General features: G+C 38.2%; 1 protein-coding gene across 1 annotated transcript; it reads left to right on the forward strand.

Annotated features, from left to right (window-relative positions):
- Positions 1–1,636: 1,636 nt before the first annotated feature.
- Positions 1,637–25,103, forward strand: LOC126369220 (alkyldihydroxyacetonephosphate synthase). Its single transcript, XM_050013538.1, has 11 exons — positions 1,637–1,884; positions 8,690–8,776; positions 13,617–13,908; positions 14,470–14,655; positions 15,458–15,631; positions 16,849–16,965; positions 17,522–17,668; positions 21,407–21,673; positions 22,670–22,830; positions 23,558–23,679; positions 23,995–25,103. Exons 1-11 carry the CDS (start codon positions 1,697–1,699, stop codon positions 24,186–24,188), a joined length of 1,935 nt encoding a protein of 644 aa, XP_049869495.1. The 5' UTR covers positions 1,637–1,696; the 3' UTR covers positions 24,189–25,103.
- The last annotated feature ends 353 nt before the right edge of the window (positions 25,104–25,456 follow it).

The following is a 25,456-nucleotide window of genomic DNA, read 5'->3' on the forward strand; positions in this document are numbered from 1 at the left end:
TATCACGTTGCGCAAGTTAGCTCTACTGGTAATATCATCAAGAACTTCGTCTTAGTATACCCATACCCATTACTGTTTTTCATTTACTTAATATCATTATTATTTTTTTAATATTGCGATTTTACCTGAATTTGTATTGTAAATACGCGTCGCTTTCTCATTAGGGGCGTTACACTATTACGCGATGCGGCATATTCAGCTAGCACAACTTTTAACGCAAGATGTATATGAAGAAAAGATCACGCATCTCTCTCTACAAGGTTTAACCTTGATGTGGCTTTTCCCCCCAGAGTTCTTAAGTAATTAGGTATAATGGCCCCGATTCCTGCAGACACCGCCTAATTTTATTTTAGGTTATATCCGTCATTTTCGTATCCGTCGAAAAGGAAAGGGACGGATGATTCACAGCTCTTAATTTTAGGAAGAATGAGTAAATTAATGTGTCGGGTTATTGACTGACGTAAAATTTTTAGACGGTTGGTTTAGATTTGTGCTTAAAATTGACGTGTGTTCCATAAATTTTATGCTTGTCGATTACCCGTCCCTTTCCTTTTCGGCGGATAAGAAAAGGACAGATATAACTTAAAATAAAATTAGATGGTATTTACAGGAATTAGCACCAATGTATCACTATACCAGAGCCTAACCGATTAACCAACTTTATAACAAGCTGACATGCCATCAGATTTCCATTCCAGAAACTTCATCGTATTTACGTCGAGTAGCTGTAATTTTTTACTGAATATACCACATATCGCACAAGTGTGTAACGCCCTTTAAGCACTCATAGTATTAATAAAATAATCCATAGGTGCTTAGATTTATTGGTAAGACTGCGATACGAATTTAAATTATTGCTTAGGTAGTAAGGAACCTAACCGGACCCTACAAGGTACGGTCGGTCGTCTGTCGATCAATGAAAATAATGATCAATCAAATAATGTTATTCAATATGTTCCTTAATATCCATCTGTGTTGTGAATTATTTCTTCGATCAATATTTTCATTAATCAACCACACTTTTTGGACTCACAGAACGTCCTTAATTTTATGTATTTGCATTTAAACTCCATGCATTTATAGTTGTTCTAAATTGTTCATAAAATAGGACATAAAACATTATTATTTATTAAATACCTACATACGCATCAAAAAGTCATCTCATCGCTTTAACCATGTATTTTAGGCAAATAATGTACCTACCTAGCGCTAGTATATAAAAGTAGATATATTTTGTACAACGATTTAATTGTAGTATGTACGTAATAAACATTTATTTTACAATAAACACTTTTTTATTTCTGCTACCTATGGAAATTGAATGATAAAATACCTACTTGATTTCAAATTAAACCCAAAATCTCATACAATAAAAATTCCAGACCTAGCATAGACATTTGAACTTTTGAACCAATCGGCAATATAACCGGTTACATTATTTATGAATAAAACGCCATCTAGTTAAACTTTACAGAACTATGTAAAAGTTTCAAATCCAACCAAAGTTGTCGTTGAACAAACGAGGAAGCTAAGTACGCTTCCGATGAAGTTTTCCACTAATATCATAGAGGGCGCTGGGCTGTCAACACTGCTGTATCGACGGAGATGTCACCATATGCGCGGCAGGCTGCGCGATTTATAAAAATTGTACCAAATGCTTTCAGACACAAATCTATAATCGTCGCCCCTTGTAAAAATGTCAGCAGCACAATCAAATAACACGAAAAACATGCTACAAAATGTGGATAACAATAGTAAATCCAGTGACAGGACAGTTGAAAACAATAAAAACAGAAGTTCGAGTGATAAAAGTAAAAAAGTTGAAGGGCTCGTGAGTGGTAACAGTACGGTTATAAAAGTGAAGAGTGCTATCCCTAGACGTAGGTAAGAATTTCCATTAATTACAGTGGTTAAAGGATTTTCCGAAGATTTGGATGTTGAAAAATCTAGATCCTTACATTTGCCTTACATTCTATAGTGTTTAGAAAATGTTTAGTGTGTAAACTAATTAGTGCGGTGCGACCGGCGACATGGCCTACATTCCAGGATATAATTAGGCGTTGCTCCAGAACTAAAAATATTCTCCATCGCGTTAAATCTTGTTTTACAACAAACGAAAGCTGTTAATGTTTATTTTCCTGCCAAAACATAAACCGACTAAAATTGATTCGGAAAGAGAAGAGATTATAGTTATCCCAGGAAGTATAGCGTATGCGTATAATTTTAGTCTACTATGGATTTAAGAACTTACATTCAATTCTAAGCTAAGTACCTATGTGGAGTTTAGAAATTTCAATTGGGAATTCTACATAAATGCTGCTGTTTAATAGTGTTAAATTTTGGGAAAACGCAGCCCACATAATTTATTAATCCACAGTAAAATTAAAATCTTACAATAGTACTAATACTGTATGCATCCTGTGAACCTAAGTACATATAGATAGGTAAGTATTTAATCTTATCAAGAACCTAAGTCAAGATAATACATAAGAAGTGTTCCACCCACTGTATTTTCTTTTCGCAAAATTGTTGATTGATGACACTCTATCAATCACGCTCATGAATCGTATAGGTACTCTACATCAGGAACTTAAGGTTTCCCAAGTAAAGATCCATGGACATAATAAAATAAAAAAATATAATTATAAATAAAAATACGTATGTATCTTGCAAAGGTAGCAGCATAACATAACATAAACAGCGTATTACGTCCCACTGCTAGGCACAGGCCTCCCCTCATTCCACCGGAGGGGCTATGTAGCATACTCCACCATATTGCTCCACTGCGGCTTAACTTAACGGCTTAAGGTAGCACCATAAAAATAAAACGAAAAAAATAAAATAAAAAAAGATACATGCTATATAACATGTTTTGCATGAAAGATACTTATTCAATTATCTTGCAACTTTTATGACCTAGTTGATACTAAAAGTAGCTTATTATGGTAGTAGAATATTTAAGCAGAAGCAATAATAGGTTTATCGATTTTGGACTTATCCTTGAAAAGCTGGCTGCGTATTTTAAACCCCTAAGCTCTTGAACGACTTTACGAATTCTCTTTTCAAATCTTTTTGCATTTTATTACGAATGGCTAGAAATAAAGGGATCATAGACCTCTTAAAAATATATTAAAAACATATTTAATGCGCAATAACTGTCAATTTATCTTTGGAAATAAAGACTACGCTAAATCTACAATAAGTCACGTCTAAAAAAAAATACAAATAATTCTACGCTCACTCTGAATCTGTAATTAGACTGATTCGGATCGAGTAGGAATAGGATTTAGTGTGAAAACGCCCTAACGATTCCTACAAAGCGGTTGAGCCAAGAATACATACGACTTTTAGTTTACCTAAACTAAAGGAAACATAGTAGGTAATCTATTTAAAAGGAAGACATTCCCAAAACTCGAGATAAGATTACGAAGAAGCAGTGACCGATATTATTGCGCTTGTAACACTTTACTTGCATTATCTTTATTATTCCATCATTGCTTTTATAATATTCAGATATTGGTTTAGATAATACTTACATAAATACATTCACTTCATACATGAAGATAACTATTATAGAAATGACACAGCAATAAAATAAAAGAGTATTTCGAAGCAAACGAGACATCGTTGTCCTCAGCGCTACCCATTTGTCCGGCCAAGTAGTTAATGCCATTTACGGCAAATCTACAATAAGTCACGTCAAAAAAGGACATCATTGCTTTGACACAATCACAGTATGAAATAAATAATACATCTAAGACGCGCGCAAAGTTACTTATCTGAAGAAATACAATCCATTTATTCCCAAAATTTTACCTACTCTTTTTCCCAATTTTTTTTTATTACAGTTCGAAATCGTGGTTCCACGCCTTATAATGAAAACGCGTCGGTTAACGCTTTTTTTGAAAAATCACATTTTGATATGTTTGTTAACAAAACCTCGCACACTAGTTATTACAAGCCAGGTAAAAAAATGTGATATATATTTTTAAATTCGATTATTTAAAAAGGCCCTTATGTAAAGACGATATACTTTTATTTTTTCTCAAAATTGTATAATATAATATATAATAATGGTACTGATTCCAGTACATGCCATCAATGATTATTTTAAGTTATACCTGTCATTTTCGTATCCGCTGAAAAGGAAAGGGACGAGTAATCGACAAGCATAAAATTTATGGAAAGCACGTCAATTTTAGGCAGAAATTTAAAAATCCCTTCCACAATTTTAAATTTAGAATTACGTTGACAGCACACGTCAAACGGATTGCATATATTATGAGCAAGATGCCTATTTTATTCGCCGGGGTTATTCATTCATTTTAAAATTAACAGTTTTCAATCATCCGTCCCTTTCCTTTTCGGCGGATATGAAAATGACGGGTATACCCAACTTAAAATTAGGAGTGTCTGCAAGAATCGGAGCAAATATATCCCACACATGCAATAACCACTTTGGAATCTTTTTTGTTTGCAAGTTTGTTTCATAATGCAAAATATACATACTTATAATTATTATTACTGTGTTGCATATTCATCGGCGATTCATATTAAAACAATAAACTCATTGTTTATGTATTATGCTTATACAAACCAGTTTGTGGGGCGATGAAGAAGCTACCTAATGGGTTTGGGTGGTTTGGAGCAGAGTCCAAGAAACGTATAGAAGTTAAACCATTGGGTAATGGTGGAAAGACCTAGGACAATGTGCAGATATTCATTGGGTCCACCAACAAAAGTGGAACGGGTTGCCAGCTCAGGTGTTCCCTCCTTACAACATGGGGTCCTTCAACCGAAGCGTGAAGAAGCACCTAGTAGATCAGTATGGTAGTCGCAACTGATTCGAAACTGACTCATTGCGTTGCTTATCAGTTGCTACTGCAATTGGAGCTTCTCTATGCGTACCATCAGGCATAGTTGAGCCAACATACTTAGCCATTTATATCGATTTTATATCAGTCTATCTGTGCGTTGTGAGGTGGATTACCAACCCCTATTCAGCCGCCAAAGTCCCCTGATATGGCTCATATAATCACTACTTACTTACATCAGTAAGTAGTAACCGGGACCAACAGCTTAACGTGCCTTCCGAAGCACGGATCATCTCACTTTCGGACAATCAGGTGATGAGCCTATAATGTCCTAACCAAGGGATTTGAACCCGGGACCTCCGGATCGTGAGCCCAACGCTCAAACCACTGGACAACGGAGACCGTTATCACAGTGTAGGCGGGGAATTAGAGACTCCTCTAAGGGAATAAGAAACCTGTATAATGTGTCATGATTAAAAGGATACTACTCGTGTAGAGTAAATTATCTATCACCTTATTCTTGGCAGGGTTGGAAAGGATAGTTATAAATGATAAATATCGTGATAATAACAGTTGACGACAACATTCATTGTATTTTTCTTAATAACAAATAAGTTCTAGCAACAGCAACAAGTACGCATTACCTAATTATATGATATTTTTTTATAATTATAAGGCAAGGGAAATAGAATCTTTATCGGATGGAGACATATTCATTGTTGAAATCAGGGATATGAGACTCCCGATATTTCGACACTGTTGCAAGTGCCATGATCACGGGATGACTGGTGAGGTTGGAGTGGAGTAGGTAGATCCATAATTTTCTTTTTTTTTAATTTTTACTTGCAACACTGTCGAGATATCGGGAGTCTCCTATCCCTGATTTAAACGCGGTAAGAACCCGTGATTATGTGTTTTAATTATTGGAGATATATTCCTTTGACTTGCTTCTTCCGCCTTTTCCCATTTCTGTTTGGGGCGGCTCTCTAATCCTTCGTCGCCAGAGGTCTGTTCTGGGTCGTCGTTGGTTCTAAGCTGGATTTCTCCAAGTCTTTCTTGACGACGGTTATCCCGGCAGCCATTTATAAAATAAATAATAATAGGTTTATAGATAATGTCGTATTTAACGGAGACTTTTTTTTACTATTTGTATTGTTGTCATTTCTACACTAGTGGTAATTGGCCGATAATTATCCAACAATTATCGAGATGTGTAATCATCTTGATTATTTCGAACCCTGATTCTTGGAATAGTTTACTTCACTTGTTTAGGAGACAGTAAACGATCCATTACAAAGATGCCGCGGTCACTAGGTGCGTGACAAAGTAAGCTTGAGGGGGGCTGAGGTAAACCTAGCTCAGCCGTTGGTGGGGAGCGGAGAGTTATTCCTCTTATATCCTTATTCTATAGTCTTTGGCCTAAGGCCGAGATTTAAAGACTATGGACTAGTTAAACAATGGGATATGGAGTTTTAAAGGACATTTGGTATTACGACTATTATATTGTTCCTCTAGTTATTAAATAACTTGTAATGTACCCTCATTGATTTAAAAGATGTGTTGCTGTTGCAGTTTCTTGTCATTTCTTCTCCTCAGCCATAACACCTAGCGAAATGACGTAAATTCAAAAATGTTACGTTGACCTTCAACAAGTTTATCCATGATAATTACGTTGGATAAATGATTCTGATTTCTGATTAGGTATTATAGCGTTCCAACTAGCAAAACAATCGATTAAAAAATATTTAGTCAGTTTAATAAAAACTCACTTGACGTTTCTAATACTCTGTATCTGATAGTAGCTACCCTACTCGACTATTTGGTCGCCGGCACTAAATAGTGCTATAAACTAGTCAAGTAAACGGTTACAGCACTATAGTATAGCACTTTTACTGGATCTTTATTGTTTGTTGAACCATAGATTAAACTTTATTTTTCTTTATAAACCAATTATGTTACAAGCTAGGAACTCTTACAGACTAGGAATAAACTCTTACAGACTAGGAATAAAGTATTGCCATAGTAAATCAATCATAGACTATCACACATTTATGAAGGTGTTGACTCAAAGTGAACAAATTACTTCAACTGATATAACACAGGTAGGTAACATTTATTGATATTTTAAATTATGATGGCTGTAAAATGAAAAATCTTTTTTTTTCATCTATTTACACCATTGATATAGGTATGGTTTGAATCTTCGGAAAAATCTTTAAAAACCATTAGGTATGGGGTCATAACTTCATTTTTCAATATTTTTTCCAGAAATTGAATAAAAAATCGTCGTATATTATATATATCGGTGTACGATTTTTTATTCAAAAAATTTTCAGTAACAACTTTTACGTGGGTAGTCGGGTTTATTACTACATATATGTATCCATTATGTTACATGTTAACATGTACGATAAGGAGCAAAAGTCTAATCAGTTTCTTGCAAAGTAATAAAATAACTGGTTGCACTTATTGCTCTTTGATTGTACAGTCATGGGTTCACTAATGTTTTACAAAAAACGTATAACAAATAATCATTTTACAAACAACGTTTGGAAAACTAATCATTTGACAAACTTTCATTTCGCAAACATATTACTTTAAAAACAATCATATGACATAATACAGATTCCGCAAATGTTTTACTTAGAAAATAATTCAACTGTTAAAATATTATATTTAAAATAATCACATGACTAAATAATTCGTTTGCCAAACTGGTGATTATACAAAAAGTTACAAGATAAATTATTATTTTTTTAAAATAACTATTTTTATGTGAAGCCGTACAAAAGGCGGTATTTTAGAATAATTTTATTGTAGTACCCACTTATTGCCGCACTATTTCGTTTATTGCACTGTCTTTTAAAATAAGTGTGACTGACGCGTATTGTATTTTTTTTAACTATAGTAAACAGAGAAAGATTTTTGTTGATTAACATAGATTTTGGTTATTACAAAAAGTTAGAAAATAAATTATTACTTAGTTTTTAAAAATAACTATTTAAACTCTTGAACAGATTGTTTATAGGCCAGAAATAATTTTGTATTAATACTAATACCATAGAAACTTAAATCTTAAAAAAAATACATACTACGTGAATTAAGTGAAATAAGTAGAATTCGGTTCTGGCACTCGCCGGCCGCTGCCGCGGCACGCTCGCTTCGCTCGCTCGGCTCGTGCGTTGTGGTCGCAGTTCTAACCTAACCTAACCAAACATTGGAAAATAAATGATTATTATAATTATTTAACTTCTTTATTATTATTGGACTTTCATGCATGAACCCAAAGTAATGATATACAAGTACTTAATAGCTTACTACTTTCTTCTAAAATGATCTTTTTTCATACGTTTTTTGTTAAACTATAGTAAACTAAGAAAGATTTTTGTTGATTAACATAGATTTTGGTTAATAAAATATTTACCAAGCAATGCATTTTGTCAAATGTTATTTTTGCTTTACGTTGTTTTGCCATCTAACATGTTTAAAAAATAATCAATTTGTAAATAAATGTTTTAGCGTAATAATTATTTTTTTTGTAAATAAATTGTCTAATGAGTAGTTTATTAAACAATAGTTTGTAAAATGATACATTTATCAAATATAGTTTTGACAAATGTTGTTTTTCAAATGAAAATTTATTATTTGTTTTTTGTCAAATAATCGGACACCACAGTCATGAGCAATATAATGTACCCACTTTAGGACTCTGTCGCACTAACATATTTGACATTTAGTGAGACTTACAGTTCAACTTGTCAAAAAAGTTAATGTGACATGGTACCAAAGTGTTATACATATTAATGCTCGTGACCGTACATACCTACACTCGTAAACAACTATGAAACTTGCTATAGCTTGATACATGTTCACAGACAGGATCTGCTAAAATGGTACGGCTGGGGCTACAAAGACTCCAAGTTTCAACTGATCAACGACAACGCCATGTTTACTGGAGACAGGTCAGTATTTTTTTTTTTTTTACATTTTACTATATTGTGAGGAAACCCACAAATGTATGTGACCTAATCTGTCTTGGGTTGGTTTTCTATTCGCGAGTTGGTAGATCAGACAGGCAGTCGCTTCTATAAAAAAAAACCTATCAAAATCTTCAGGTTAGGTAAAAGGACCCTGTGAAAACGGGATAACGGTAGTCAGATGTTCCCGCTCAGATAAATCTAAGAAGAGGTACACACGTACGGTCACGAGTACCAATATGTATACACTTTGATACCATGTCACGTTCACTTTTGTGACAAAATAAACCGTAAGTCTCATTAAGTGTCAAATATGATAGTGCGACAGGGTTCTAAAGTGGGTACGTGATATTGCTCATGACTGTACATCACGCATCTAAAAAAAATGATGTAGAGGAAAGTATCTGTAACGCAAAACAAAACCGTCACACAAATAACAAAACACGAACGATCGTTCATATACTTTCAGCAGAGGTGACCGCGTGCGCTTAGCAATAATGGATTTCCCTAGGTTTGGAGAATCATCGGTGAAGACCCGGACTTCAGGACCCCGATACCGACCCCGCCGGCGTGGTCGACGATTTCCCTCATTCAGCGCTTATCGCTATCGACCCACTAGGGTCGATTAATTCTTTCAAATATTTTTCCTCTCAGACGACGCCCTGAGCCGAGGTTCGCGCCCAACTGGGCACCCTCAGGCCTGTTGTCTTAAACGTTGTACCGGGTGAGAGCCTTCAGCGCTCCCCATTTGTCCGGCCAAGTAGTTAATGCCATCTGCGGCAAATCTACAATAAGTCACGTCAAAAAAAAAAAAAAAAAAAAAGGTGAAGACCCGGTCAAAACACCGGAGAAAAATCGATTAATCTCCGGTTATTCAACTTATAAAAACAAAAAATATATTTATTTTGTAACAATTATACATCAGGTACTATTTATACTTATTATGTTTTACTATAAATTATAAATTGGTAATCTAGAAATATAATTAAAGAAGCCAGACTAAGATGATCAAAAATCAATGTAGTCTTTTTCTTTGAATTATTTTTGACTTTTTGTTGCGAATTAAGTGCCTAACAATAAGTACGAGCAATGACCGCTTTTATTGATGACGTCAACGGACAGTATTCGAATTCAATGCAAAACTATCATTTTGACGTTTCCTATCTACCCGTTTGTAAGTTACGTTATCTATTTCTTTGAGAGTGTGAAATACGAACTCATTCTCAATACCATGCAGTGTGATGACGCCAGATGTGGTGGTAACAAGATATGACTGGTGCAGAGCAAATTCCGAAATGCCCAGGTCGTGGGCGAATACTGAGCTAAATTGACACTTCCTGATCCTAATAATTCCCGCGCATTTGCTATGTGATGACTGCATACTCTTGACCAACTCGCGTACTTTTTTTTATGACGTGACTTATTGTAGATTTGCCGCAGATGGCATTAACTATTTGGCCGGACAAATGGGGAGCGCTGAAGGCTCTCACCCGGTACAACGTTTAACACAACAGGCCTGAGGGTGCCCAGTTGGGCACGAACCTCGGCTCAGGGCGTCGTCTGAGAGGAAAAATGTTTGAAAGAATTAATCGTTCCTGGGTCGATAGCGATGAGCGCTGATTGAGGGAAATCGTCGACCACGCCGGCGGGGTATCGGGGTCCAACAACTCGCGTACATGGTAACATTAATTATACTAAAGTACTTAATACTGTTTGAACGCTTTCAAAGGGGACTGATAAGATATCTGCCTGGGTAAAGAACTGTGGAAGAGAGGGAAGGTCTTTGCTCAGCAGTAAGGACACGTTAGGCTAAGAAAATAATTTAAGGATTACGTCGAACGCTTAGAATTTTACCGTGTCCGGCTCAGCTCAATTTGACCTTATTAATCACACCGAAATATACATTAGAAAAAAAAGGAGATCCTTTCCATTTTTGCTTTCTTGGTTACCTCGTGACGTAGTGGGATTAGCTTTAGTGGGATACATTAGATAGATCGATCTAAAAATAATAGGTACGTTTATGAGTTTTTTCCATTCTGGAGTCCGTTTGCGGAGTACAAATTGACCGGGTGACAGCCTTCAGCGCTTCCCATTTGTCCGGCCAAGTAGTTAATGTCATCTGCGGCAAATCTACAATAAGTCACGTCAAAAAAAAAGAGTACAAATTTTTGTTAGGACGTTTTCGCACTAGTCCAATTCTTATCCGATCCGAATCGAATGGACAACGCTGATCCATTGCGGATTGATGGAGATATCGTCTGTATGGTGAAGTGGATTGGTTGGTAATCCACCCTGATGTCAGAGTTATTATTGATGGAGAGCATGATAATACTTATAATTTATAATAACTAACACAATGTAGGGGATGATATTGTTTATATTGTCAAACGTTATGAGCTAATAATAAAGTATCTATGTTATGTAGGTGTTAATATTCCTTATTATCTCGGACGGTTTGAGTATCGCAATGTTCAATTGTTGCTCAATATTGACGGAGTGCAGAGCGATCTGAATGATCTTCTACATATTGACATACTGGCCACAAATGTATTGTTGTATTACGAATGACAACATGAAACCGCGACGTTGAGGCAAATTACTTGTAGGAAAATGTCGCCCTTAGGAGCACGAGTAATGATAATAAAATTTGCAAATTATGCTTGTGGTTGGTCAGATATGGATACACAAATGAATAGAATAGAAATAATTTATTTTAGATAAAAGTAGGTATAGGTACCTACACAGTTGGAGTGAACATAATAATTAAACTTTATTTCTAAAAAAGGACGTCAGCTCAGCAATATGTTGTGACACTCCGACATTGAGAGTGCCACAACGCTGATTTTCAGCTGCTGAAATGAGAGACTCAGAAAGAAATTACCGAACGAATCAATTTATAAACTTATTCTATAAAATTAATACCAATTCTGCGACTGTTTTTCCGGCTTTTAGAACTCGATATTTTTTACCAATCCGCAGTGAAGATATTTAATTAGTAATTATTTGGAACATGTCTTCGTTAGATAAAAAAGAAAAACATCAAGACAACACACATAACAATAACATAAATTGATTAACACACATATAATGCATTGTAAAATTATGTATTTTAGTTTTGGATGAAACTAACTGTATCTACAACAACATAAGCTCACGGCTATATCCCAATCAATTGGGGTAGTCAGACATACATCTGTACATCGCAAGATGAACTAAGTACCTACACCTCACTGCGCTTTCTATTGAACCAACGTGGCAAATGTCAAAAGATGGTAAAAATTTATAACTCAAAAATTTTTAGTAAGCTATGTAAATTGTACCTAATATGTGTAAAAGTATAAGTGTGCGACGCACAGACTTCCACTTATTATTCTTCTCAAGATGTGTCTTGAGTGCATAGTTATGTCGAGTCCTTAGGTTTGCTGTCCTGGACAAATATTTGACTAGTGCTGATGGTATACAAAGGTTAATAATGTACTAGCTGAATGCAATAGGTGCGCCTCATTGTGATCAAGTGATTATGTTTAAACAAGCAAGACCTTGTGAATTCGCAGTCATAATTCCTGTGGGTGGGATGCGCCAAGGGCATAAGTGAGATGCGCCAGAAGACCTTGCTGCCACACTTGATATTAATAGAATTCATTTCGGGTATGGTTTAGAGGTAGAAGTCGTCTTGAGATTATGTCTTCTGTAACATATTGGACTAATTCGTCTACGATCACACACCTTTTATGGTAATTTAACGAAAATGAAAAAAAAAATAAAAATTAAGAAACAACGTTCTAATTAAATTTAAACACATTTAGTTTTAATTTAAATTTAAACACATTGACCAGTTGACCGACATTGGTTGCGAATAGCATTTTTTTTTTGACGTGACTTATTGTAGATTTGCCGCAGATGGCATTAACTACTTGGCCGGACAAATGGGGAGCGCTGAAGGCTCTCACCCGGTACAACGTTTAAGACAACAGGCTTGAGGGTGCCCAGTTGGGCGCGAACCTCGGCTCAGGGCGTCGTCTGAGAGGAAAAATATTTGAAAGAATTAATCGACCCTAGTGGGTCGATAGCGATAAGCGCTGAATGAGGGAAATCGTCGACCACGCCGGCGGGGTCGGTATCGGGGTCCTGAAGTGTTTGGTGTCGCGAGCTGATTGGCTGCCTCTATGGCTAGAGTAATCGGGTCGTCGGGATCGTATATTACGTCTTTCGGACGCCGATACTTTTCAGTACCGTCCCTAAGCGGGAAAATGGCATAATGATGCCCACGTATTTTTAACATTTTAAACCTCCAGGATTTTACCTTTCACGCGATTGACACTTGTAAGCTTACTTTATTTTCATTTTCATCCTTACGTGGGACTTACATTACATCGTAGTGTAGTGACACGGGTTTGAATCCCGGCTCGAGCTCTAGGTAAACCACCGAATTCAGCTTAATGAGTTTGGAATTCATATTTGGATCATAGACAATTGACATCATGTGGTTTCCAGGATTTGTGTTCAATTAATAGCAATAGACTCGCCCCTATTACACGGGACTTAAACATAGCTGGAGTAGGTGTAATATACTATACACCTCTGCCTACCCTTTCGGGGATACAGGCGTGATGCAATGTATGAAAACGGTTCAACAAGACACTGTAAGGCGGGCGGAGAAGAGCGGAGATGTGCGGATTTGACCAATCACAACATTCGAGAGAGCGAAAAACGAAGACGCTCTGTCACTCTCTCCCTCACGGTGATTGGTCGATTCCTGCACATCTCCGCTCAACTCCGCGTCAATGGAAACGCAGCCTAATTAAGGAAAATGGTCTTTCTACAGATACGCGATCGGCGGAAAAGTCCTGCCAGACTTTTTAGAGTTTGCAGTCACCACATTCGGAATCGACGCTAAGACTCCGCCGAAGATCCCTGAACTGCCCTCCAGCTACGCAGTCAGCCGTCTCCCGGCCACCGTGAGGCAGGAGTTGGAGGGAATTGCAGTGGTCAGCGTGGAAGGAGTCGATAGGTTCATCAGGGCCCACGGACAGACTCTCAAGGATATGGTCAACTTGAGGCAAAACACCTTCAAAAGAATACCTGATGCTGTAATATGGCCGGAAACGCACGAACAGGTAATTAAGCAATATTTGTGAGTGATAGGTGCTGCTACTGTCTACAGCTGCTATAGAAGTGTTTGTTTTGACGTGTTACGCAATGACTACTTGGCCGGACAAAAGGGGACCACCTAGTGCTGTCACCCAGTATAAAACTTAAGACAACAGGCCTTAACGTGCCCAGTTGGGCGCGAACTGCATCTCAAGGCGTTGTCTAAGGAAATTATGTTTAAGAGAATAACGGTAAACGTTGAATGAGGGAACGTCGACCACCCCAGCGCGGTCAGTAACGGGGTTCTGAAGTGTTCTATGGCTAGAGTGATCGGGACTTCCAAGACAGTATTTACCAATTGGTATCAGGCTATCAGGCGCCGAATTCACCCCCTCTGGGCCTTACTTTAGTCTTAAATGGCCGGAAGTCGCTAAGGAAGAAGGAGGAACGTGCGGATTGTCTGTTTCACTCGCTCTTATGCGTACGGCGACACGTAAGAATGAGAGTGTAGGTGTGGGTGCGGGGTGTTTCAGTCTTCTGTTCCTTTCAATTGCAGCTGTTTACTACGACCTTCCCTTATTTAACAGGTGGAAGCAATAGTCCGGCTCGCGTCTCGGCATCGCTTCGTGATCATTCCGTACGGCGGAGGCACGTCTGTCTCGGGAGCGGTGTCGTGTCCCGAGCGAGAGACCAGGCCCATCGTGGCTCTTGACACCAGCGACATGAACTCCATCCTTTGGATTGACAAGGAGCAACTCTTGGCTAGAGTTCAGGTAGATATGTCTACTGAGTAGGTATATCTTCAAACACCGGTGGTGCCCAAAGTCAATATTATTACTCATTCTTTTGTCTTTTTGCAAATATCCAATTAACATTGAACTTATTGTCATTGTCGCCAACTAAGGTAACTTCTAACTGGATATTGATTAACGGTCTCCGTGGTCCAGTGGTTGAGCGTTGCGCTCAGGATCCGGAGGTCCCGGCTTCGAATGCCGGTGGGGCAAATCACAAAATCTCTGTGATCCCTAGTTTGGATAGGACATTGCAGGCTGATCACCTGATTGTCTAGAAGTAAGATGATCCGTGCTTCGGAAGGATATAGGATATTTTTGCGTTTACGGTAATGATATTGACTACCGGTGTTCGAAGAACTACGCCTAATCGATATAGAAATCGATTCAGGCATCTTGCATCCGATATAAGAAAAACCATATAATACGACTAGTTTAAGTCTTACTACCAATGGAACTGTACTTTTTCGGAATAAATACGTAATATGAGAATACATTTCCAAAAATAAAATTTACAAATAATTAGGAACATTCGCACTTCGTTAATTTATGTGCTCAAGAGCTCCGAGTCTGATCTGGTCCAAACAAACCCACCACGCTAGTGGTATTGCCGCGTTGTACAGCCACTGATAGGCACTGACAGTATCCTAATTAAAGTAGTCATAGGTGCATCCATGGCAAGATGAACTAAGTAGCCACAACTCACCGAACTTTGTTAGACCAACATGATAATTGGTTAGCAGTAAATAATAAATCTCTTAACATTGATTGTTCGCTATTCCAGGCTGGTATAGTCGGGCAGGACTTGGAGCGGGAGATGCGCACGCGCGGATTCACGGTCGGCCACGAGCCCGACTCCTTTGAGTTCTCCACTCTTGGAGGCTGGGTGGCCACCCGCGCCAGCGGCATGAAGAAGAATACGTATGGCAACATTGAAGATCTCATCGTACAAACCAAAGTAAGTACCAATCTGTCTCCTGTGGCACAGATTAAGGAATAATACTACGTATAGAACGGCAACTCTCCGCTCCCCACCAGCGGCTGAGCTAGGTTTACCTCACCCCCCTCGGTCTTACTTTAGTCTTCAATCGTATGGCGTCAGAAGTCACACACACAGATGCGCGTGTACGATAACGTCAATGTGTAGTGTCTGTGTAAAGTTAGTGATTATTTAGAAGATATGAATGCATGGGATTAACTGTCTGAGAACTGATATTAGGTAGCTAAATTACTCAATTGTATACCAATATTTTATCTTTATTTTTATTTTTTTAAAGAACGTCTAGGGCCCTGTGCCGAGGTTTTTCTTGCAGCTTCTTTTCCCCGGCTATACAGGTTGTGAGAAGCTGCAGTAGTTTTAGGCGGATGAGACGTTCGTTATGTAAAATTGACGATTCAAAGTGTAACTATGTTACCTACTGAATAAAGATATTTTTGAATTTGAATAAAACGAGGTGTTTTGTATGAAGTGTCCGGGGTGTGACTGACGTCGCCGAGTTTTGATAGTTCAGGCTTTTTACTCTTTGCATTCTTGTTTTATATAGACCCTGACGTAGGGTCTCCGAGGTCCAATGATCGTGTTGGGCTCATGATCAAAGTCTGGTTCTTGAACTTCATTCGCACGGCGACTGTTCGATTCGATTTTTTTACGTATTCCGGACGACACGCCCTCTATTACATGGGACTTAGGCATTGCTGGCAAAGAGTTCGTATAATACTATACACCTCTACTTACCCCTTGGGGTTTACAGGCGTGATGTTATGTTACTCCGGACGGGCGTGGAGCAATATGCATCCAATGCGGGATTTTACAGCAAACACTCTGGACAATTATACGTTCGTTCCAAGGACGTAATATACGATCATGACGACCCGATTACACTAGCCATAGAGGCCGCCAATCAGCTCGCGACAACATACACTTTACCCCGATACCGACTCTACTAGGGTCGATTAATTCTTTCAAATATTTTTTCCTCTCAGACGACGTCCTGAGCAGAGGTTCGCGCCCAACTGGGCACCCTCAGGCCTGTTGTCTTAAATTTCCTAAGTCCTAAAGCCGTGTGAATGTCACTTTCGCTTCTTCCACTCTCTTCAAAGTCTTGTGAAATACCTTACAAGAATACATAAATATATTACAGGCACGGAATACGAAGGAATGTCCACCTATTTCAGGTGGTGACGGCGCGCGGCGTGATCGAAAAGAGCTGTCGCGTTCCCAGGATATCATGTGGCCCGGAGTGGGAGCACGTGGTTATGGGCTCTGAAGGATGCTTCGGCGTCGTCACTGAGGTAATACAGCATTCAGATTCCGGCTGACGTTCGGAGTAACCAACAGGTATTCTACGTAAAAGTATCCATAAGGGTCACTGACTTCATAATCATCACGAAAATTGGATAGTTTCCTTGGTCCAAGATAAATTATGAAATTCTGATCACTAAATAAAGACAGATCTAAAGGTGACAAAAAAAGGTTGTCTTTTTTCTATTTAACTTATTTATGAATTTTAATAAAGAAAAATGTAATAATAAGTGCGACATTTTGTCACGTTTTTCTATGACGTTTTCGTCATCTAGTCAATCAAGTTTCCAACTAAGTAGTCAAATCAATTTTACTTTTTACTAAACGTCAAAACACGAAATTACTATGTTTGTATGAAAAAGCACACTGTGACGTCATAGAAAAAGTGATAAAATGTCAGACCTATTATTACGTTTTTCGTGATGTAGAAAATGTACATGTAGAAAAAAATAAAATGTTTTTCGTTACTTTTAGATCTGTTTATTTAGTAATCAGAATAACATATTTTATCTTGATCCTAAAACACGACCAAATTCCATGTTTCAGGTGACAATAAAGATCCGTCCGTTGCCGCCGGTGGTGCGCTACGGATCGCTGGTGTTCCCCGACTGGGAGTCAGGGTTCCACTTCGAACGTGAGGTGGCTCGGCAGCGCCTGCAGCCCTCCAGTATCCGACTCATGGACAACGAACAGGTACGACACGCCAAACACTACTTATTGGATTTTAGAACTGTGAAAAAGAAAAGCAATATTGCAATTTGACATTTGTGCACAATATCAACGAATGTCAAATAGCAATACAGGGTGTTAGTGACATCGTAACAAAAACTTTGAGGGTTGATTGAGGCCATGATTCTGAGATGATATCAAGTGGAATTTTCCGTCGCAAAAGTATGGAACTGAAAATAATAAAAAAAAACACAAAAATTTTCATGAATATTCAGACTGAAAATTCCACTTGATATCAACTCAGAATCATGGTCTGAACCATCCCCCTCAGTATTCGTTACGATGTCACTTACACCTACTTGTATGGCTACCGTATGTACTTGTGCGGGGGGTAAGTGACATCGTAACGAATACTGAGGGGGATGATTCAGCTGATTATCTGAGTTAATATCAAGTGGAATTTTCCATCGCAAAAGTATAGAATTGAAAATAATTTTAAAAAACTAAAAAAAAAACATGAATTTTGCGACGAAAAATTCCACCTGATATTAACTCAGAATCATGGTCTGAATCATCCCCCTGAGTTCCCCATTCGTTACGATGTCACTAACACCCCGTATTGTTTTTTCAGATGAATTGCTTCAATGTGTCGTTTTTAACCCTCCTGCAATTATAAAATTCGAACTTTAAGACTTCTAGCCAACCTCTAGGACTACAACCTTCGTCATCCAAATCTCAACGCGGACAGTCCATACAAAAATCGTATTCGTACTTTTGGAGGTACACTTCCCGATGTACAGGAGGACAGGAGTCCTAGTACGGTTTTAAAATAGACTACTCTGGGCGCCATCTCACTCGCGTCAGAGTACTGCGGGGTAGAAGGAAAGAGGGAAACCACTCTATTTTTCCCTAAAAAGTAGCATAGAGAATGCTACACCGACAAGAGCGTGGCTCTTAAATTAGTGATGATGATTACCTCCTAATGCATAAGTGCGAGAGAGATACAGTTCGCTTGCGCTCCCCTTTACTCCTTAGCGGTTTAGACCAAAGACCCAGAGGCGATGAGGGTGGAGGGTTACCATTCTATTATTTATTCTATGTTCAAATATAGAAAATAGTTACCTCTTTGGAATAAATAGCTGCTGCTTCTGAGAGAAGAAACTACAACCGAGATAATTCCTAAAAGATAATGCTAATATTTTAAAGCTAACGACCGAAAATTCAACTGGGGTCAATGGTTTGGCCATCGAAGTGCTGAACCGCAGAATATAAAGGATATAAATATGAAAATATGATAATTAAGAGAAAACATTAATGGTACCTACTTGTTTGTTGAATTACAATCACTTTTGTACGTAAAATTTTCAGTTTGTTAAACTGTTTTTTTGTAGGTATACGTGGAAAAAAGAACAAATAAATACCTACCTACATTCTGTCGGTAGGTATTTATTTGTTCATGTCGGGTCAGTATGTTGATATTAAAAATACCCATTCTCATTTTTTATTACTTTGCGTCGGTACTTTTCGCTTTAAGCACATTCAAACTCCCACTAAGTTCGTGTGAGTGTGGATGCTTAGTTGTACCTCTGACTACCCCAATTGGGATAGAGTGGTGAGCTTATACATACATTACATTGTCATTTTCCGACATATCTAATATTAAACAGAACATAAGATAACATTTTACAAGTCACAATGCGCGATAAGAATTAGATAGTTTCCTAGGTCAAAGATAGATTATGAAATTCAGCCGGGTCTGCATGATAACCGCGCCGCACGCGTCGGTAATTATATCGAGCGCTTCGACCAATAAACGATAAGAATGCTATCTGCGTAGATGGACGTCAGACGGCTATTAGTCGAAGGCTTTTGTCATGATGTCATGTCATGTCATGGCAGTTGTCGTGATTACTAAATAAAAATAAATCTAACAACGTGACAAAAAACGTTTTCTTGATTCTATTTAACTTATTTGTGAATTTTAATAAAGAAAAATGTAATAATAAGTGAGACATTTTGTTACGTTTTTCTATGACGACAGAGATTGCTTTTTCATACATTTTTTTTTTTTTGTTTTGGTTTTCCCCGAAGGGTAAGGCAAAGGGAACTATGCCCATACAGCCATGTCTGACGTATTTTTTTTCTTGATGATTAATGAAATGATGAAAGGTGATGATGATGAAACCTAAGCCCCCACCCTCGGAGTAGACTCCTACTCCGAACCCCAAACGAATTAACTCAAAAGTCCGCATAAACTTTTGAGTTATGAAGCGGCTTCCCAGCACGAAGCGAAAATAGGCAGATACACTTTGTTCATTGAATACTCCAATATAATAACACTCGCGAATGTCTTCCGACTAACTTAATGCGATCATTAACCACAAAACACCACTTCGTATTAATTATTTAGATTACTCAATGAAGAAAGCAACTGTCCCGTTCCCGTTTCCCGCCGAAAAGCCGCTTTTTCATACAAATTCCGTATTTTCGTGTTTTGACGTTTAGTAAAAAGTAACTGATTTGCCCATTCGGACAGGCAAAGGATACTTATCCCATACAGCCTAGTTGGAAACTACACTATTAGATCTGTCAAAGTACGTAAGCTAGTGTCGCATGTTCATTAGCATAGTGACGTATCAGTCGATATTAGATCGATCGATTCTTTTCTATCTAACAGTACCTATCCGAAATGAATACGTGGCCATCCAATGTAACATGATATTTCACAATAATGGTTGTCCAGCGGATGTAGGTGAGGTCTTATTGTGAACAGTGTAATGCAGAAAGTGCAATGTACTAGAATAATATAGGTCACCCATACACAAGGTTATAACCTATAATTCAATTCTTAAATTATTTATATGGAATCATACTTACTTCAACACGCATATCCAAATGTTTACATAAATACATAAACTTATAATCGTATTTTAACATACCTACAACCTATAAATGAGTGTTAGTGACATCGTAACGATAACTTTGAGGGATGATTCAAACCATGATTCTGAGTTAATATCAAGTGGATTTTTCCGTCGCTAAAGTATGGAACTGAAAATATAAGAAAACTATTTTTTTTATGAATTATCCGACAGGAAATTCCACTTGATATCAACTCAGAATAATGAGCTGAATCATCCCCGTCAGTATTCGTTACGAGACGTCACTAACACCCATACCTACTTGTATGGCTACCTGTATGTACTTGTACGGGGTGTAAGTGAAATCGTAACGAATACTGAGAGGGATAATTCAGTTCATGATTCTGAGTTTCATCACTGCGCTATGATATGGGGTTCCTCAAGAAAGGTGTGAAAAAGACGTCAAGGTCGGCTAAACTCTGGGAGATGGATATTTGCAACCCATAGGCGGCGGTGACCACTTAACGGCTATACAGGTTGTGAGAAGCTGCAGTAGTTTTAGGCGGATGAGACGTTCGTTATGTAAAAATTGACGATTCAAAGTGTAACTATGTTACCTACTGAATAAAGATATTTTTGAATTTGAATTTGAATTTTGAATTAACATCAGGTGACCTGATAGCGGTGACCACATCCACTTTCAACGCCGCCTATGGACTTTTGCAGCAACTGCCTGTGTAACCGGCCTGAAGAGCCTTTTTCACTCCTTGAAAAACCCGATATCATAGCGTAGTGGGAAAACCTCGAACCACCTGATTCATGTTCGCTTCCCTGTTTGCTGTCCAAATCATAAAAGAAAAGATAAAACCATTTTTCTACCCCATAAAACTTCTATCCGCAGTTCCGTTTCGGCCTCGCACTAAAGACGGAGGCGACATGGGGTGGCGTGCTTCTCGACGGGCTCAAGCGCCTGTACATCACGCGGATCAAGGGGTTCAACCCTCTGAAGCTGTGTGTGGTGACGCTGCTGATGGAAGGCACGGCGGAAGAGGTGGCGGAGCGCCACAAGCGGCTCAACGACATCGCCGCGCGCTGGGGCGGAGTCCCCGCCGGCGCCACCAACGGCGAGCGAGGATACACGCTCACTTTCGTCATCGCTTATATTCGAGTAAGGATATTTCAATTTACGCATATGGAACGCTCGCGTGCAAACCTAATTCTGTCGCTTCCGTTTAACTGTTTAGTATTATATCATTGGGATTCAGAAATTACAACGGACATGTTAAACTGTTGACTGACTTTTCGAGTATGTATTTTATCAACACAATTTTTAGTTTGCTGTGTATATGGATAGATATACAGGTAACGTGCCGCCCACTGTCTAAGTATACTGACCGATTTCTCAATACTTAAATTAGAAAATAGATCGTCTTGTCACTTACACTATATAGTAGTATCTATAGTACTGTCCAATCAGCGGGGCAGACGGCCTCCGGCATTGGTTTGCAACCGTCTAGGAGAAGGAAAACTCCGAAATGAAACCCGGAGTTGGGATCTCCGTTAGGCGCGAGTAGGGTCCAACCTGAAATATGCGGTAGATTCCTGCAACCGACTTGGCTCCACACGTATTGGCTTGCCTTTCCTGTGGAACTAGCCAAGGAGGTCGAGAGGGTGACGTAGGTCTTAGGCAACCCTGCGCTTCCTGAAGTGCGTCCTAGGCGACTCATTGTCTGTGGAGAGGACACTTCAGAGTTTGCCGCTCTAGGATTGGCTTGCACAGCCATGAAAGAAAGTGCATTTCTTCGAGGCAATGACGTCATAAATCGTCTGAAACAGACGTATAAGGCCAAAGTATAGTACTGTCAGTACTATTCATAGGCGGAGGATAGGAGTCCTAGTCCGGCTTTGAAATAGACTACTCTGGGCGCCATTCCACTCGCGTCAGACAGAGTACTGCGGGGCGGAAGGCAAGAGGGAAACCATTGCCCTATTTTTCTCTAAAAAGTAGCAAGGAGAATGCTACACCGACAAGAGCGTGGCTCTTAAATTAGTGATGACTTACACTATGCTTGTTTTCCCTGATGATAGAAATTAGTTATTTATTGAGTACCTGCTGTCAAAAAAAAACCCTCCCAAATAAAATGAAATTTAAATGAAATTCTAGGACCTTGCACTAGAATACGACGTAGTAGCGGAGTCGTTCGAAACTTCAGTCCCGTGGGACCGCACGCTCGCGCTTTGCACCAACGTGAAGCGGCGCGTGCGCGACGAGTGCACGTCCCGCGGCATCGTGCACTACCTCGTGTCCTGCCGGCTGACGCAGACGTGAGTATTGGATACATTAAGTTTTCTAAGCCCTATACCTAGTCCATAAACTGTCTAGGATATATCAGTCTCGTGGGACCGCAGGAAGCGCCAACGTTTGCACCAACGCGAGCGCCCGCGCCACGAATGAAATCCCGCAGCCCCGACGCTGACGTCACAGTAATTCCACAGATTTATTATGACTAGTCATTTAGTTTCGACTTGAAATCCACGGGACTTCTTTCGTAGCGCGTAGGTACTCTACCTCGTGTCCTGCCCGCTGATGCAGACGTGTTTAGTTAGTTTGCTAGGTATGTAAGGTTAAGTAAGAGCATCAGTGCCTTCTCAGACTGCATGAATGGTGTGTGCGGGAGGAATGTAGCTCTGTCCAAGACACTGCCTTTGACCTTAGTCTTGCCTTGACATACACAAACATGAGCGATTGCTATGAATTATTCTACAGGCTGTTCTTATTGATTTCGTAGCATTAATAGGTAAGAGAGCGTGTTGCAAAACATCTTGCACGATATACCTAATGACCAGTCCACACCACAGTAGACTTTTAAGATGCGAGAGTAGGTACCTATACCTATTTAATTTATAAACAAAATAAAACATTTTCTAAACCTAAGCAGGAAATCACTAGTTATTTTTTACGCGAGACTTACCTTAGTTTTCTTACCTTAGCACTAGTTTCACTATCGTTCTTCTCCAAGCACATTTTAAATAGGTACCACCCTTTCTTCAGTTACGATGCAGGGTGCTGTATCTACTTCTACTTCGCGTTCAGCGGGCGTGAGTGCGACAACGCTCTCACAGTTTACGAAGAAATCGAAGAAGCCGCACGGGATGAAATCATCGCTTCCGGTGGTAAGATTCACACAACTTCACTATTTAAAGCAAAAAGATTTCATTACGATCACTTTGCACTAATTTCCTTTCCTAACCTCTTCCTTCACAAAAAAAGAACGATATTCTGTCTCACAACTTCCGGTCAATGACATTTTTGTTATGTATATTCAATGGCGCCAATACATTCGGAATGAGATTGAAAACCTTTATGTTGGTCTACCTGCAAAATTTAAAGATTGAACGACTTTCAAAGTAAACGTTGAATTTAGACTGTCGTCGTATTTATTTTTTATTATTGGAATTGTGGTACAATGCATTTTTCATATGTTATAGGTTCCATATCACATCACCATGGAGTTGGCAAGTTGAGAAAGAAATGGTACAAAGACACAGTAAGCGAACCCGGTCAACAGTTACTTCTTGCCACCAAGAAAGCTCTAGATCCAGACAATATATTCGCACTTGGCAACATGATACTCGACGAAAGCAGTAGTAGTGAAGATGGTATACTCAAGAGTAAATTATAAGACACAGGGAGTGAAGTAATTAAGACTCAAGAGTAAATTATAAGACATAGGGAGTGAAGTAATTAAGTCTGTAAGTTTTTACTTGTTAGGCCTGTTTTATATAATTAGTTACCAAAATTATTGTGATTCATTATTGGTGTAAAAAATAAAATATTTGTAGTATGAGGATTTTCTATAAAGGCATGTTGATACTACGATCAAATAAAAAAACAGCTTTTCTTATGGGAAATTAATAATTAGATGTACAATGTGAGTTGGTAAGTGCCCTTGAAGCACTGTTAGATATTTCAATATCTTGAATGCAACATGCAAATTCGTGCACTTTACACCATAATACTTAGATTAAGTTGTTAATTTTATTTTATTTGGTAATTTTTCATTACGCATAATAATTACTTAATTTATATTCACCTGATTATTGTTACCACCTTTTTAATTGTCCAGGTGATGGTAATACAAAAAAGCATTTATGAGTGTGACGGATTAAATAAATTCATTTATTTATCTCGATTTTTGACTAAATACAGTCTTTAATTAGTAATAAAGTTGTATTGAAATGGGATATGGTAATAAAAAAATATTTTCTAGTCTAGGTAAAATGTTTTTATTAGGTTTATTTGTCAAAATAGAGAAAATGATTGTATTTTAGTTACAGATTGCTCAATATGTAGGTAGCTACTGCATAGGATGTTTAAAATACTGATTTGGAAGTGATAAAAAATCATCTTAATAAAGAAAGACTACAGATACTTATTAAAGATTCTAACGTACTCTGACATTCCTTTGAACGTCAAATTATTTTATTATTTATAAGCTTTTAAGAGCACTAGGCCATGTGACAAATTATTTGTAATTTTTGACAAATTATGATTATACCAAAACAATTGCCAATAAACGTATTTTAAGTATATTAAATTAACTGTTTTATTTTTAAATTCTTAAATTCTCATGTTACATTTTGTTTTTGTTCTCTAACTAATTTAACATTGGTAACCACTGCTTAGCTGAGGGGAGGAGGCCGCAATAGAACATTGCGGATTGGTGCAGGTGTTTGGGCTTCAAATCGTGAGCTCAACTCTCTAACAGCTAGACCATGGAGGCTGTCTTCCTTCTAACTTTAATTATTATACTTAGGATTGTAAAAATATAATAAAGGATAAATTGTAAAGGAATAGTATAATTGTACGAAATGTTAAAACTACGTAATAAAATAAATATTGACACGAAATCAATAATTTTATATGGAAAGGTATAAATTAACCGTTTTT

The sequence above is a fragment of the Pectinophora gossypiella genome, chromosome 8, assembly GCF_024362695.1.
Source record: "Pectinophora gossypiella chromosome 8, ilPecGoss1.1, whole genome shotgun sequence".
Classification (NCBI taxonomy): Eukaryota; Metazoa; Arthropoda; class Insecta; order Lepidoptera; family Gelechiidae; genus Pectinophora; species Pectinophora gossypiella.

Excerpts from the sequence above, each read along its gene's own strand:
- LOC126369220 (XM_050013538.1), top strand. The coding sequence starts at position 1,697 with ATGTCAGCAGCACAATCAAATAACACGAAAAACATGCTACAAAATGTG. Across the intron at positions 1,885-8,689 it reads AGTGCTATCCCTAGACGTAG|ACAGGATCTGCTAAAATGGT; the intron begins GTAAGAATTTCC and ends ACATGTTCACAG. Across the intron at positions 23,680-23,994 it reads TGAAATCATCGCTTCCGGTG|GTTCCATATCACATCACCAT; the intron begins GTAAGATTCACA and ends CATATGTTATAG.